Raw genomic sequence first — 16,784 nt, forward strand, 5'->3', positions numbered from 1 at the left:
ATAAAATTCATAATCCTGCCCCTCACCTACAAAACCCTTAATGACCTAGCTCCATCCTTTCTTAAACGTATAGTTTCATATTATCCCTATAGATCACTTTGCTCTGAAAACTCAGGACTACTTGTGGTTCCCAGAGTCTGTAAGAGTAGAATGGGAGGCAGAGCCTTCAGTCACCAGGCTCCTCAGCTCTGGAACCAGCTCCCAGTTTCTGTCCTGGAGGCAGACACCCTCTCTACATTTAAGGTTAGACTTAAAACTTAACAAGAAGTTAAAATTGAATAATTCTAGTTTCGATGTTTATTTAGACCCCAAGCGCTGACCAGCAGGAGGCTGGCGAAGAGCCTCTTGTTACAATTTGGTTTCTGTAATCCATTCTGAATCCACCCTTCTGCTGGGATCAGAATTTTTTGGGGATCAAAATTATTCAAATCCCACCAGAAAGTTTGGAACAATGCATACTGAAGATTTGAACCGGATTAAAACCAAGATTGGTTGATTGTTCAATCTGTTTTTAGTTTTAAACAACCCATTTTCAAGATTTGATCCAATCCATTTGCCAAAATCCAGTTGGATAACTTCTGAACAACTGGGTCCTTAAATCTGATTTAAGAATTAAAATTGAATCTGGATTAAAATGATCCGGATTTGGCAATCCTATATTTTGCTCTGAAGGATCAGGTAAATCCAGATTACCCTTGTCTCGGTTTTTCAAAGGGACTACATTTGGGACTGAAGGCTACTAGGTATTTAAACACTAAGTAAAATAGTCAGTGGAGTCACTCCAAGTGTCTATATGAAGAAACAGAAAGCAGCACAGAAAACAATACAAAACCCCCTTTCCATGTTGATGCCTTTTAAACTGTCTGACCCTCATCTGATCCACAACAAATGAAAAAAGATTCAACGAATGAAACAAAATGTTTGAAGTTGTGCTTTTAGGAGGTGGATGTGAATTTTGGGGTTGTTTTGCTGTAGTTGTGTGAGAGTGATTTGTTCCTCTGCCAGATGAATCTGTTTTCCGTCGCAGACTGAAAACTCAACTAAAATTCTAAAATGAAGGCACTTGAAGCTGTTTTTGCCTATTTGATAAATGTTTATGTACTCTCTTGATTCTTGGACTTTTAGATAATAACTTCATGGTTGAATGCACTTATTGTAAGTCGCTTTGGACAAAAGCAGTGTATGAATGTAATATAATAATGTAATGGTTCTCATTTAAGGAGTTCACAATGAGGAACTGGCTTGACATTCAATACGGGATGAAATTGTCATTAATATATAGTGATAAATGAAAGTTAGAATTGAATACATTTTGTTTTATATTGACAGCTATTTCAGGGTGACAAAATCCTTTTATGTAACCTTACAGTACTAGAAGCCGAATTTCTACTTAATCTACTTTATCACTGTAATGGTTAAAAAAAGGTGCAATATAGAAATAAATGCATTTGTAATACATGATATAAAATTTTATTTGACCAATTTAAAAGTTTCATTTCATTTTGTTCCTGAAATCCAGTCTGAAATCCAACCTTCTGCTGGGATCAGAATAATCAAGATTTTTTGGGATCAAAGTTATTCCAATCCCACCAAAAAGTTGGGAACAACCCAAATCAAACCCTTTTGATTCAGATTTAAACCAAGATTGCATTATGTTATCTTATCCAAATCCATAAACCGTTTCCCAGTTTCAAAATTTAATCCAATCCATCATCCAAAATCCAGTCAAATAACATTTGAACATCCCGGCCCTGGAGGCCAAAACCCCTGAGTCAAAGCATCCGTCACTATCGTTTACAAAACTACACACACAGTTTGTGGTGTGGTCCGCAAAGTGTGTATTAGATTATCGCTATAAACGCTTACTTCCCCTTAAATGTTAGTAGACGAGACTAAACTTTAAACGGCCTCAGAAGTAACGGTACTGTACTGTTGTTAACTGCTATATGACATATTACCTCAGTAACAGTCATGTTCTGGTTCTAAACACTATAATGAGCAGATTTAATGTCGACGGCGAAAACATCACGGTCGTCGTCATTCATCGTCTACCGCTTTATCCATTTAAGGGTCGCGGGGGGTCGCTGGAGCCAATCCCAGCTAACATTGGGCGAGAGGCGGGGTACACCCTGGACAGGTCGCCAGCCTATCGCAGGGCCACATACAGACACGGACAATCATTCACTCTCACATTCACACCTACGGTCAATTTAGAGTCTCCAATGAACCTGACCCCATTCTGCATGTCTTTGGTGTGTGGGAAGAAGCCGGAGAACCCGGAGAGAACCCACGCATACACGGGGAGAACATGCAAACTCCACACAGAAAGGCCCTGGTTGAACCGGGATTCGAACCCAGAACCTTCTTGCTGTGAGGCGAAGGTGCTAACCACTACACCACCGTGCAGCCGAAAACATCAAGGTGTGCAATGAAAACACACTTTCAGAACCTGTGTGTGTGTGTGTGTGTGTGTGTGTGTCTCTCTGAACTCTCATTTAGCTCCGACCTCCTACATGTACTCTTTTTCTTGGAAAGGACCGACCCTCATCTTTGGAACATTGGATCGAACTAATGTCGAGCAAGCTACAAAAGAGTCACATCGAGACTTCAAGATTAATTTCTGAAAGCATGGACCCCATTCCTGGACTATATTAATAATAGACAATGACTGATCTTGCACGTGAATTTTCATTTGATAAAGCCTGGTGTTGATATATGTCTATATTATCATGATCATTATTTTTATTTATTTATTTATCTATTTTTTCTCTGTTTGCTTTGCTTGTTTCTTTTCTTTTTATTTATTTTTTCCATTCCTTACCTTTTGATTTATCATATGCCTTAATATGGGGTGGGGGTATTCATAATCTCTGAGAAAAGAAGTACTGAGAAATGTCTTATAAAGTACATGTTGTAACACAAAATAAATAATAATAATGAAAAAAATTTAAAAAAGGAGCGACTGTGTTTTCATACAGTAAGTAAATTGATCAATCAACTTGCCCTGCACGAAGCTTTACTGGTCCCGGGCCCTCGAGCCATCAGTGATGTTGGAACCCAATAAAGGTTTAAAAATATTGACAAGTAATGCTGCATTCAAAGTGTTTGTGAGGATTTGACAACATAGTATATCTTGTTTTGATGAGAAACACTGACTGTAAAACTCAATAGGGTACCTTATTTGAAATGACTCAATTAGAGTTTCATGTGCTTTATGTCTTAACAATACAAACAAGAACAACAAGAATGCCTAACACAAACACCTTTCCATATAATGCAGTCATTGCTGCAGTGCCACAGATACAGGCCTAAAGGTCACAAGTTGTATGTGTTATTTTGTCTGCATGAAGAAATTATATTCAGGTCACAGAGCAGTAAAGCTTTTTTCTATCATGGCCAATAATTTTCATTAGCTGCTCTCTATACAGTTGCTGCATTACATGAAGCCGTCCTGGTCTTATATTGACTCGTTTCTGACACGCATGAAAGTTGTTTGGGTCATCGTTCCCACAAGATATCACAGCTCAAATTTAACATTTCAACAATTGCTGTTACCCCCTCCCAATTAAAAAATAAGTGTTTCCATGATTTCTGCTGCCGCTGAACCAGATAACTGAATTGAAACTTAAGTAGTGGAGGCTCAGAAGTGACTATCTGAGGAGAACTGATTCAGCATCTGATTTTGTGTTCAGGAGCGATTCAATGAACCAACAATCACTTTTTAAATACTGCCTCAAATAGTTGTTCTGATTGTGAAGCCATTTTGCTGAATCCACTTTATTTCTAGTCCTCCACTCTTTCCTCAGCTCACTTCTTCAATTCCATTGTCCTTGTGCAGCCTGGAACTGAAGTTCTCTTTCTCTCTCCTTCCCTCTGTTTTCCTTCCTCAGCAGCTGCTGCACCCCCAGCTCCTGGCCCCATCACCCCCACCATTCATCCCCCTGCTAAGGTTGATGGTGCCCCCTGATCCCACAGGTGGCTGGCTCAACACCAGAGGCTTCTGAGACTTTAACTTATGAGCAACCGTCATAAAAATAGCCTCAACATGGTCACTGTTTCCACCGCCAAAGCTGCCATCACCTTGGCCATTTGGGTTTTTTGCAGACGTCTCGAACAGGGGCATGGAGTGGGCATCTGCAAACTGTTGCGCCACGTCCGTGCCCACTTGGATGGAGTCTTGGAGGTCGCACTTGTTTCCAACTAAGATCCTGGGTACCTCTGTGCCCAGAGCATGCTGCTTGCACTCCTCAATCCAGGCAGGGAGGCTGCGGAAGCTAGCGGCATTGGTGACGTCATAGACAAAGACAACAGCGTGTACATTGCGGTAGTAGTGCTGCACCATGGATTTCCTGAAGCGCTCCTGACCTGCAGTGTCCCACAGCTGGATCTGTAGATGACAGTATGGAAACTGATCAAGACCCAAACCAACACAGTGATTGACCTAGGTTTACTGGTTGGGGGGGGGGGGGCTATTCTATTCCTCACAACTTGCTCTTGAGTCATGGCAAATTAAATTAACTCATCAGAAGAGAAAAGAAGTGGAAATGTGTGGTACCAGTACACTGTACAGGACTGGGTTAGTGAGAAGTTTAGTGAGAGAGTCCAGGTAGAAAAATAGTAAATTAAAATGTAGCATGCGGTGTTCAGCATCTCAGAGGTCGCAGATGTCTCTCACACACACACACACACACACACACAGGTTCTGAAAGTGTGTTTTCATTGCACACCTTGATGTTTTCGCCGTCGATCTCGACCAGCCTCTCCCTGAAGTCGACCGCGATCGTGGCCTCGGTCTTCTCGGGGAACTTGCCGGCAGAGAAGCGGTAGGTGAGGCACGTCTTTCCGACCCCGGAATCCCCGATCACGATGATTTTGAAAATGCGGGTCCTCGGTGGAGGAAGAGTTGAGCTCTTCAGAGACCCGGGGAATTCAACCGACAACCCTCCCTCCGCCATACCAGACCGACAGACTGGACGATCAACTGGGAGAGCTGTTGCAGGCCGGGGGCGGGGGCGGGGGGGGGGGGGGGGGGGGGGGGGGCGCCGGTAGGGCTGTCACCGCTAAAGTCACCGCTCCGTGACTCGTTTTCAAACGTGTTATGGATTCAATTATTCAATGTTACACACGGTCTCTACCTCCCATCAAGTGCTTCCCTGCAGACAGCCTCCAAGTCCACAGCTGTAAAGCCACGTACTGACACTCAGTGTTGTCCAGAAGTCTCTTCTCGCGAGATACACTGTATGCAGCGTTCACTGAGCCTTGGGAAACTCAGCTCTCAGACGGTAAACACAGCTCACCCCAGCTATCAGTGGCTCAACACCACTAATACACGAAATGAAGTACTTCGTTCCATTAAAACTATGAAGATAAATTTGTTGCGAAATGCAAGCGCTTGTAGACTGGATTTTTGAACCTGTAGAATAAAATGTGAGAAATTGTATGTTGAAATTTTCCCTCACAGAAATAATTCACGCCTGTGTTCTGAATTGAAAGTCACAAAAAATATTCACAAATGTGTAGATTGATATTCACATGAATACAATGGCAGCTGCAAACTTGTAATCTAACATTAACCGATTTCTTTTTTTTAACAGCCACAACTCACTGATTACAACCTCTCGAATCTGCCATCCAGGTAACGTTCTGATCTGGGTTCACCTAAGTCAATTCCTTACCGAACTAAGCGACTGAAAGTCAACAGTCAAGCATTTATTTTAAGAAAAGGCATTATACAAAAATAAAGTTTATTTATTATTTATAGTTTTTCTTCAATCATTACCACTTATATTTGATCTCTTCCAGTGGATCAGTGTTAGCAGTCATTTTGTGTGTTTTGACAGTATTGTATTGAGTTAGATCGTTACAGCTTTAAATTATTCTTGTCATCATGAGAAAACAATCTTGATTAATTCGGTTATTTCCTGAAATGAGCCGAGGGTAACCGATTTACGTGAACCCAGATCAGAACGTTACCTGAATGATGACATCATGTATCAATATGTGACCAATAAGTGGGCGTGGCTCACGGTAATAAGCGGAGATTTATAGTTTTAGGACTTTTGCTGTGGAGGGATGGAATCCAACTCCATGCGATCTTACAAGAATTATATTTTCTTAAATGTATTTGTTCCTAGGTGGCTGTGAATGAGTGCTTACTTTTAAAACCATATTCGCCGCAGTAGATATGATACCCAAGTTTTTGGACTACCACTGACTTGAGGAATGTCGACATCATTATAGATGTGATGGTGCCAGAGGTATATACAAATTTCTGTTGAGTAAAGGAGGCATTTCTAGGCTCTCTACTGATATCCCACATCTAATGTTGTGACAGTATTTAGGTTATATTGTTCTCTTAATCACACATAAATACAAATGTATGTTAATTAAATGTCAATATAGATGTCAGTTTGTCCTTTCTCTTGTAATTGATCCATCTTTTTCTAGATAGTCATCTCTCTCTATCTTTTTATGCAGGCCACAGTGGACATCCTAGAGAGGTTGGAGGGAATTCCAAGGTTCCAGGCGGAAAAGGTTATGGGGATGATTATTGATGAGGCGTGAGGAGTTGGTGTGATTGTTTTAATTCAGTTCCGTGTTCTGTTGTTTTTAAGTTATTTTTAAAGAGAATTTCTTATTTTTGTTTTGTTATTTTTATTATGGTGATATTTGTCAATAAGAAATGTTCATTATAATAATAAATGAAAATATGTTGAACTTTATGTGGAATGGTTATATTTTAATAGGATAAAATAAAGTGCATAAATTCATGCATGGACAGATATTAGTCATCAGAGACAACAGATAATAGCCAACACAGAGAGCAGTGCCTGCCCAACACTGAACAAAATGGTCTGGAGGACCACAGGCTCCAGCACCCCTTGTGGTAGCGACCAGTGGTCTGTCTGTGTATATGTATATATATGTATATATATATATATATATATATATATATGTGTGTGTGTGTGTATATGTATGTGTGTGTGTATATATATATATGTGTGTGTGTGTATATGTATATATATATATATATGTATATATATATGTATATGTATATGTGTGTGTATATATATAGCTATATATATAGCACAATCTAGGCTTAATCAACAACAAAATATATTCATAGGCTATATAGATAAAATATTATGATTTGTGGTGTTTATTTGTCTCAACAATAACGAAGATTACAATGTTAGATTACAAGTTTGCAGCTGCCATTGTATTCATGTAAATATCAATCGACACATTTGTGAATTTTTTTTTGTGACTTCCAATTCAAAACACAGGTGTGAAAATTTCAACATACAGGGTGAAATTTTTTCTACAAGTTCTCACATTGTATTCTACAGGTTCACAAATCCACTTTACAAGCGCTTGCATTTTGCAACTAATTTACCTTCATAAAAACACTGCTCCCTTCTGATTACAGTTGTTAATGTCACACTATGGAGTTGTGTGTCCCTCACACGCTGCACTCTGCCTGTTGAAGAGCGACATCTGCTGATTACATTACAGAGCTACCGGCACAGCGTTTTCATGTTGTGTTACCCTTCCACTTCACCTCTTTCAACAGGCAACCAGGGCCGGCCCAAGGCATAAGTGAACTAAGCGGCCGCCAGGGGCCCTATGTAATTATAGGCAAGATAAAGCTATAGTCAGTCAGACAGTTGATGGAAAAGGCAGTAGCGTAAGTTGATGATAAAGACGATGTCACATAAAGGACATGCATGACTAATTTCAATGTTTTACCATAAACATTCATCGGCTAGCTAGCCGTCAAACAAGCCTTAGGTTCAGTCAAGGTACATTCAGCTAACGTTAGCTAGCTAACCATTAGCTAAGAAAATGTAACGACAGCTAGATTCCACTCAGTACCACTAGCGTAGCCAGAAAAGTGTCTCTGTGTGTATTAGAAAAACTGGGTGTGCCACATTTATCATCAGACTAATGTGCACCGCTTCAGATATATAGCAATAGGCTTACATATTACATATCTCTCCACTCTGCTACAATAACAAACAGACAAATTTATTTTCTCCACAGCACAGAGTAGAAGTGAAGCATGGCTCGAACCTCAAACCGCAACTTAATAGAAAATATGATATTGGAGAAAGTTTGTTTTTCTCTTTGTTGTGATTCTCCTGGTCTGGCCACGAACGCGGGTCTCCAGGTATGGGAGACTGATGCGCAAACCATTAGGCCAAAAGTGAAATGTTGCAGTGCTTTAGAATCTCTTACTGCCCCGTTAATTGCAGATCTTCCCACTGCTGCGCTGGGGAGAAAGAGACCTGCTGGCAGCTTTTTCTGCTCCAGCTGCAGGATCAGCACCTTTGATAGCGCCACGCAACAGTTTTGCTATTATTGTGTTGCTGTAATGTTTAAAAATGGTGATTCACGGGATTATTTGGGTGTAGTAGGTAATTAAATAACGTCTGCGTAAGGCAGAGTGGCTTGGCTCTCTCAGCCAAAAAAAAACAGACTGTGTATCACTGCAGAATAGGCTGGGCTGATTTATAAAAAAATATACTCGCCACATAACCATACAACTTCATGAAATATAACTATACATTGCACTCAGGATCACCTACAAATTTAGACAAATGTTTTTTATCAAGACAATACAAAATTATTCTGCATCTGATTTTTAAGGTGTGCCAGCTGCCACTGTGGGTGGCACCCTGGCATAACATAACATAACATAACATAACATAACATTAAACACTGGACCACTATTGTGAGTTGGCTACTTTTAAGGTTAAAAAACAAAGAAGCATAAAGGCTGACATTGGTATAATGTAAGCAACACAGCTACAACTAATTAGATTGATAATGGGTGTGTTAGATTAACAGAAGGTGTGCAAACGAACAAGCATTGACAATAGTATAAGTGGCGGTGGGGGGCTCCCAAATCAAATTCTGCTTAGGGCCCCATAAAGGCTCGGGCCGGCTCTGCAGGCAACTGTGGCTAATTTAATTCAACTACACTTATTTATCAGTTCTATGGTGAACTGACTGTATTTACATTGATGTTTTCTAGTCTTATCGACTAACCAAAGTACAAGCTTTATTCACCCATTCACACTCATTTTCTATCACACATCAGTTATACACTGCCGATTTGAGGATCAAGTGTCACGTCAAGGACAGATTGGCATGTGGACTGGAGGAATCGGACCAACGACCCTCTCTGTCATCCAAGCCACAGCCGCCCAGTTACCAGTTACTTTGCAGATTCCTCCAAAAATAAATCAAGTAATAAAATAACTATTATAGCCACCAGCAGTATATAAATTAGTTTATCAATTGCAACATTAAAGTGATGTGCATGCACGTTTTAAAAAACGTTGTAAGATTGAAGAGACATCCTGACTTTTAGTCTGATAAACTAAATTGGCATTTTGAATTTGCACTTCATTATTATTATTTTTTAATTGCTATTATCTGTAGCTTAGCCTTGATGACTTTACCAGGGCTTTTTCCCACACTTGATAGAGCTCTCAGAGTTTTAGAAAATATTACGACCACACTGCTTTTAACACTACTCTTAAAATATTAAGGGAAAACCTATGCTTCCCATACACTAGACGACTTTGAGAAGACACTGGAAAATACTTTTTAAAGACTTAAGACACCCTCTCACATCCACTTCACACTGGACAGACAGCGGAGCTCTTTCTTCAACAGACTGATTCAGCTTCACTGTCACAAGGACCGTTACAGGAAATCTTTCTTTCCACAGGCCATTAGACTTTATAACACCTCACCTCAGGCTGACAAATAGACTCTGGTCTCTGTTTAAGCTAAACATTAAACATAAATCCCGGCACATTTGCACCTTCATGTTATCATGTTCCTCTGCACACTACTGGTAACTTATTGTACTACTCATTGCACTATTTCCACTGTTAATATTTCATGAAAATTCTTCAAATTTATCATTCTTATTCTCTATATTTTTTGCAATTGTATATTTTACTTTGCGCTGTCCCTGTTCACGCAACCAAGTAGTTTCGAAACTGTGGCGTTCAAGGCTTCACCGGAGTCTCCATGCGATGTTGCTGACAAAACTCTCATGATTTTATACCGACATTGGAAATTTGTCTGTGACAGTGAAATCGCTTGAAAGTCGTTTGGTGTAAGGCCAGCATTATTGTCACATTATATCACCAAGTGAGTTAAACTATCAAGAGAACAGTGGAAAAGTCTGGGCTCCCTGGAAGATTCAAGGCCTGGGTCTACCAGCATGGAATCCTCCCAAGAATCCTCTGGCCTCTGCTTATCTATGAGGTCCCCATGACTGTGGTGGAAGGATTTGAGCAAAGGGTAAGCAGCTATCTACGCAGATGGCTGGGATTGCCACGCAGCCTAAGCAACATTGGGCTGTACCGGAACACCAATAAGCTCAGGCTCCCCTTCAGCTCAGTCAGGGAGGAGTTCATCGTGGCACGGGCACGGGAACATCTGCAGTGCTCTGGATCCAGAGATGCCAAAGTGTCCGGGGCAGGGATTGTTGTGAGGACAGGGAGGAAGTGGAGGGCAGCGGATGCAGTCCAGCAAGCAGAAACTCGACTGAAGCACAAGGCCATCCTTGGAACAGTGGCGCAAGGCAGAGCGGACTTGGGAGCCTAGCAGCAGCCCGATATGACTCTGCCAGCGGAAGGGAGAGGCAGAGGTTGGTGCAGGAAGAGGTGTGAGCTTCAGTCGAGGAAGAGCGAACCAGCAGACCAGTGACCATGCGGCAACAGGGCGCCTGGATGAAGTGGGAGCAGGCGATGGAGCGGAGTGTCACCTGGAAGGATATCTGGCAGTGGAACCCCCAGAGGATCAAGTTCTTGATTCAGGGGGTATCCTGGTATCGACGGAGGCACGACCAGGTCCTCAAGTCCATCGCTGAAGCAATCAGCAATGGGATCAAGGGCAGCCGACACACCCAAGCCACAGCTAAGGCCATTCACTTTGTCGAGGAAGGACAAAGACCGAAGAAAACACCAAAAACACCTCTGCTGGTTTGCTCCCCACGGCCCGAGACTGGGTGATGTCAGATGACCTGGAGAGGCAGCTGAAAATTCCACCACACATCACCCAGTCCAGATTGAGGCCTGACATCATCTTGGTCTCAGAGGCCAGAAAACAACTCTTCTTGCTGGAGCTGACGGTTCCATGGGAGGAGAGGATGGAGGAGGCTCAGGAAAGAAAGAGGGAGAAGTACCAGGAGCTGGTGGAGGATTGTCGGAGGAACGGGTGGAAGACCAGGTATATGCCAGGGGAGGTGGGCAGTCGGGGGTTTGCCAGTCACTCCCTGAGCAAACCCTAGGGCACACTGGGAATAACAGGTGCAAACCGAAGAAGAGCCATAGGCAACAACGTGGAGGCAGCGGAAAAAGCCTCCAGGTGGCTCTAGTTGAAGAGCCACCAGAGCAGTGGGGGCAGTAGAATGCCACTTGGACACAGGCCGGGGTCACACCCAGTGACTCCAGGAAACAACACTGATGCTGTGTCCAAGTCTGTGCATCAGTAGATGTATTGTTAACTCAATCTGTCAATTTAGGAAGCACAAGTGATTGTGAATGAATTCCACGATGGCACATCCATACATGCCGTAACAAGAAGGTTTGTTGTGTCTCCAAGCACAGTCTCAAGAGCATGTGCTTGGAGACACATGCTACCATGAGACCTGCACGAGCTGGACAGGGTCATAGAAGGGCATTAACCCAGCAGCAGGACCTGAATCTGTTCCTTTGTGCAAGGAGAAGCAGGAGGAGCACTGCCAGAGCCCTACAAAATGACCTCCAGCAGGATACTGGTTTGCATGTTACTGACCACACTAAAACAGTCTCCATGAGGGTGGCATGGGAGCCGACGTCCTCTAGTGGGACCTGTGCTCACAGCTGAAGCAGATATTAAAATAGTCAAGGATTACCTGACAATGTGTCACTTATTAATTATTATCTCTTTTCTTCCCCAAGTTCCTCCTCCTTTGGATGTGTGTGTGTGTGTGTGTGTGCAGTGGGCCTTTGGCCGATTTCAGGAAGCAGGTTTAAAAAACATTGAACACAGAGTTTTAGGTTCCAGAACATCAGTTCTGAGTTAGTTAGATCAACTTGCGTGTGCCCGCTGAATATAAAAAGCCATCATCAGTGGAGCTCCAATACTACGAGTCATCATGGCAACTGTGTTCCTCACGTCTGAAAAACATGCAATGTAATTTAATTATTTCTAATTTAGGTTTCAATCCCATGGGCACAAAAATAACATGGTTGCAGCTGAAAATGAATTATATGAATATATTGCAGATAGGTTAAGTATATTGTTTTAATCAGATTCCACATGTTAAACAAAGAAAACATCAGTGGCTATTTCAACTTGTTTTTTCAGAAAACTCCCATTCGAAAAAGAAATCTAAGGGCAAATACTTTGCTCTGGTCGGAGCATGTCCACGATATCAAGATGCTTACTGGAATAGGCCCCTGGTCTGTTCTCCAGGTTCTTGGCTGACTGACACACCTGAATAGAATCAGCTTGTTACCTTCAATCTATGAACACAGGAAGTAAACACTCGTTGGAAAAAACTGTGAACAAGCAGAATCAGGGACAAATGGACTTGGCCTGTTACCTGGATGTTTCTGATAAATATTCATCATGCACTAACATACTTGTGTGCTTAGTAATCTTAGTTAACGTCCGTCCCATTTCCCCCAATTAGGCCATACCCCTCCATTCTTCCACTCCACCTGAAGTCAACATCTGACCACCTTACGTTTGAAGGGCTTTTTGAAGTGGTTTGAAGGGGTAGGACCTACCAACTCGATCTTCAAAAGAAATACCCTACAAAAGAAATACCCACCCTACCCTACGCCGAAACACAAAACAGAGGGGTAGGGCCATGTGGTAGGACCAAGTGAGGGAAATAGGATGGAGCCTAAGTAATGGTGAGCCATAGGGACCCAACTGCTAAATGTGATTAGAGTTATTGAGTTGCAGCTTTGTTATGAGGGGAAAAAAGTATTAATGAATTTAAAGGAAAACCCTATGTCCAGCATTTCATCCATGAACCTAGATTTCCAGGATTGTCTGTTCCTGTCAGTGGCATTATTTTGCCCACATATCTTGAGGGAAACTCTGTTGACGAGGTTTGATGTCAGAGCAAATGTTGGTAAATAGTTATTCACGTCACAACTACTGGGGGGTTTTCTCCCAGTGGGGGGACAAGTCCTTCACATGTGTACACACATGATCTATCATCGCCTCTGTCCTACATGAGCAGTGTGCTGACGCACCACATGTCACATGATATCAGTCCTCCACTGCTGCTGTGTTATGTGCTGTTTGTGCAGACTAGATAAGTCAACATTTGTTGGTATGAATCACATCGTTGTTTGCAATGTGTCTTCACGCTTGCTTTATTTGTATGCTGACCAATAGCAGCAGAACCAGCAGAGAATTATGCTGACCTTCTGCTGGAGTTTGTGATATTTGTAAGTCATTTTCTTCTTGGTATAAAAATCAGATGTCAGACATTTTCACCCTTCCATCTGAGGATTTCTTCCTGACACTGCTGTGTGCTTCCTAGGCCATGAAAATACCATAGCACTTAAGGTCTGGGAAGTACATCCTAGCACCTTATGTTGTTATATAAATACTTCAGACGGATCCTTCAATTAGATATCATGTTTCCATCCATGGTATGGAAGCATTAATTACTCTGGTGCAGACAATGATATAATGATAATATAGTTATCATATGACTTGTGAATATGAGTCATACTACTGATATGACTCAATATAACAGAGTAAGTTGGGTTATTTTGGGCAGCAGGGTTTGAAAAATAAACACAGTATAATACTGTATATCAAATCTTTTAATCTTCCATTAAGTGAGAAATAGTAACAAATATTTTCTTATTGGGATAAATGCTTTTAAATGAAACCCGAGTTTCCAAGCATTAGTGCTAGTCAGAAAACAAATAGACTATTTTCTTCTGGTTCTTGTGAGAGTTTGACATAAACCAGGTTTACACTGCTTCCAGAAAGAGTTAACAGATAGTCCAACATGACAGCTCCCACCTTCTCCTGCCTACTCTGACGCCTTCAAGAGGGTGGGGGGGCACGGCCATCCCAATGGTGGGTCGTAAGTGATGAATGAGTGTCATTCAATACAAAATGTTTTAGGACAATCCGGCACCGTATACATTAAACAAAGATAAGTCAAAATTAACTTCAAACTAATGCGGCAGCATGAACGCTCTTTGTAATTGTTGTCTGCCGTGCTGTTATTTCACTGATCAATCACGCCGTTATGGCTGTGTATATATACAGAGACCCAGTCTAGTGCTCGCCCATTCACTTGGTGCACGCCCCGTTCCCGTCAACCGGACAAATAGGAACGATGCAGATTATTCTGCCTCCACTTGTTTGGGATCCCTCCTACATAGGATCACAACGGAGCTGGTAGTAGCGGTGACGTCCATGGGCGGCCCTTTTCGGCACCAAGAGATGGTCCGATTGGAAAGAAAAACAGCTTGGCCCAGTATCTGCTATACCACGATGGAACACTGCTGACTTGTCTTTGGTTTGCTTTTGTTTTGTTTCTACAGTATTTTGATTTGCTTGTTGCTGCATTGTTTAGCCACGCTACTCTGCGCTGCACTTTGTGTACTACAATGTCTATCACGTTAACTGTGTTGGCGTAACAGATGCAATTGTTTTTAAACTGTCGCTACTAGATTCATGAATTGGGAATTATATTCATTAGTTTATAATTCATTTTGTTTTGTTTTGTATCGTTTCATTTACCACACTTGGCAGGAGGCGTTTTGTGTAGCTGTAGTGTGGCACCAGTGTGCCTAATCCTGGTCATAAATTGATTATTTGTGGGAAATTTACCTTGATTATTATTAATTCTGTTTATCTATATTTACCCATTTTCTTGATAATTGTTTAATTGCAATGCCTTTTAATAACTTTTTGTGATCAATAAAATATGTTTAAAATGAATGGAACCACGTTTCCCTTTGGTTAGTGGAAAATGGACCGTGTTGCCTTGTGGGTACTATTAAAAATACCAACTTTCCCTGGGTATCCAGGCTGGCGTTGATGGACATTCCACCCCAAATTTGACTATTAATTATCAGTCTTTATCCCCTGTTCTGTAAACTCTCGCCTGCCAAACTTAGAACAGACATGTATGCTGTGCGTTGTGCTGTTGACACTTAAACTTTATCCATCCATCCATCAACTACCGCTTTATCCATTTATGGGTCGTGGGGGTGCTGGACCCAATCCCAGCAGATATTGGGTGAGAGGCGGGGTTCACCCTGGACAGGACGCCAGTTTACCGCACGGCAACGCACAGAGACAGACAACCACTCACTCTTACATTCACACATATGGTCAATTTAGAGTCTTCAATTAACCTAACCCCAAACTGCATGTCTTTGTGGGAGGAAGCCAGAGAACCCGGAGAGAACCCATGCATACACGGGGAGAGCATGCAAACTCCACACAGAAAGGCCCTGGTTGGTTGGAACCAGGATTCGAACCTTCTTGCTGTGAGGCGACAGCGCAAACCACTACACCACCGTGCAGCCCCACATAACTTTATATGATTTTTAAGTTGCTCGTTCACAAGTAAGTTTTTGCATGCTGTTTAGGATGGACTTTAAGAGAAAGAGCCTCTCCAGAACAACAGCTCACCGTTCCTTACTTCACTCACTGCTCACTGAGGGTCTCTTCTTGTCTCTGTCCTGTTTCCCACCTTTGTGATTGTATGCACCTATCCCTAATGTGTCACCTGAGTTCAATCATCACTGCCTCCTTTGTGTATAGTCTCTGTGCTCAACGTCCTCTGTCAGCTTTTCCCGTGTCTTGATCCTAGTTTTTCTCCATGTGGATGACCTATTTTGGATATTTTTCATTTATCTTAAAACCTGCCAGTTTACGCCACTGCAACTGGATGAGATGATGTATGGTAACTCTTCTACTCTTCTGTGCTTCTGTCCGATTGTGTGGCACAGCTCCGTGCTGCCTTCACGGGAGCGGGACATCAGAGTTTCATTTTATATAAACTCCATACTGCAGCGCTATAAAGTGGTCTTGTCGTGAACTTTAAAGTCTTCATTAAACATTGTTGTCATGTAGGGCTGAATGATACATTTTTTTCAAATTGAAATCGCAATTTGAAATGGCGCGAAATGCAAATCGCGAAAGTCTGTGATTTACAATATGTTATAATGCAGCGCATCTGACCAGGGTGACAAGTCATGCCCACCAAGTAGAAATCCTGTGCTGCGCACGTACAAGTCATTCGGACCAAACAGAAGTTACATAGGGCGACTGCGTATACGCCCACCAACAACACACGAGTGAAACCAAAGAATAACAGTGCATTAGCGGAGCAAGAAGCAACGTTTGAAAATTTTGTCCAGAAGAAAAGCCGCAATTCGGTGATACGGTAGTGTTTCGGATTTGAGCCGACAGATATGCAACAAAAGAAGGTATTAGGCAAAGCATTCAGTCGCTACATCCCGAGGCAACACCACCAACCTGTATCAGCGCTTGACACAGCGCCACAGCGGCTACATGACGAGTGTACGGCCAACAAGTCACTGAAAGTAGTGACGAACACAGAACCACACGAGTTGTTTGCAACTGTTACTCCATATGAAAATGTGAGGTAACGAACACCACAACTATTCCCTAGTTAAACAGACAGACTGCTTTCAGAGACAGAGCTCTCTCCCCTTCTCCTCTTCAACACATCTCGCTCTCTTTCAGTGTGCGTGTGT

General features: G+C 42.1%; 1 protein-coding gene and 1 pseudogene across 1 annotated transcript; one reads left to right on the forward strand and one right to left on the reverse strand.

Annotated features, from left to right (window-relative positions):
* Positions 1-3,195: 3,195 nt before the first annotated feature.
* On the reverse strand, positions 3,196-5,214 carry rab33ba (RAB33B, member RAS oncogene family a). Its single transcript, XM_035650751.2, has 2 exons — positions 4,728-5,214; positions 3,196-4,387 (listed from the first exon to the last, which is right to left on the reverse strand). Exons 1-2 carry the CDS (start codon positions 4,953-4,955, stop codon positions 3,887-3,889), a joined length of 729 nt encoding a protein of 242 aa, XP_035506644.1. The 5' UTR covers positions 4,956-5,214; the 3' UTR covers positions 3,196-3,886.
* A 4,633-nt stretch (positions 5,215-9,847) lies between these two features.
* Positions 9,848-11,401, forward strand: LOC118320034 (annotated as a pseudogene).
* The last annotated feature ends 5,383 nt before the right edge of the window (positions 11,402-16,784 follow it).

Source organism: Scophthalmus maximus, chromosome 9 (genome assembly GCF_022379125.1).
Source record: "Scophthalmus maximus strain ysfricsl-2021 chromosome 9, ASM2237912v1, whole genome shotgun sequence".
In the NCBI taxonomy this organism is placed as follows: domain Eukaryota; kingdom Metazoa; phylum Chordata; class Actinopteri; order Pleuronectiformes; family Scophthalmidae; genus Scophthalmus; species Scophthalmus maximus.

Coding starts and splice junctions, on each gene's coding strand:
- rab33ba (XM_035650751.2), bottom strand. CDS start 4,955: ATGGCGGAGGGAGGGTTGTCGGTTGAATTCCCCGGGTCTCTGAAGAGC. Junction 4,388..4,727: donor TCGACGGCGAAAACATCAAG/GTGTGCAATGAA, acceptor TGTCATCTACAG/ATCCAGCTGTGGGACACTGC.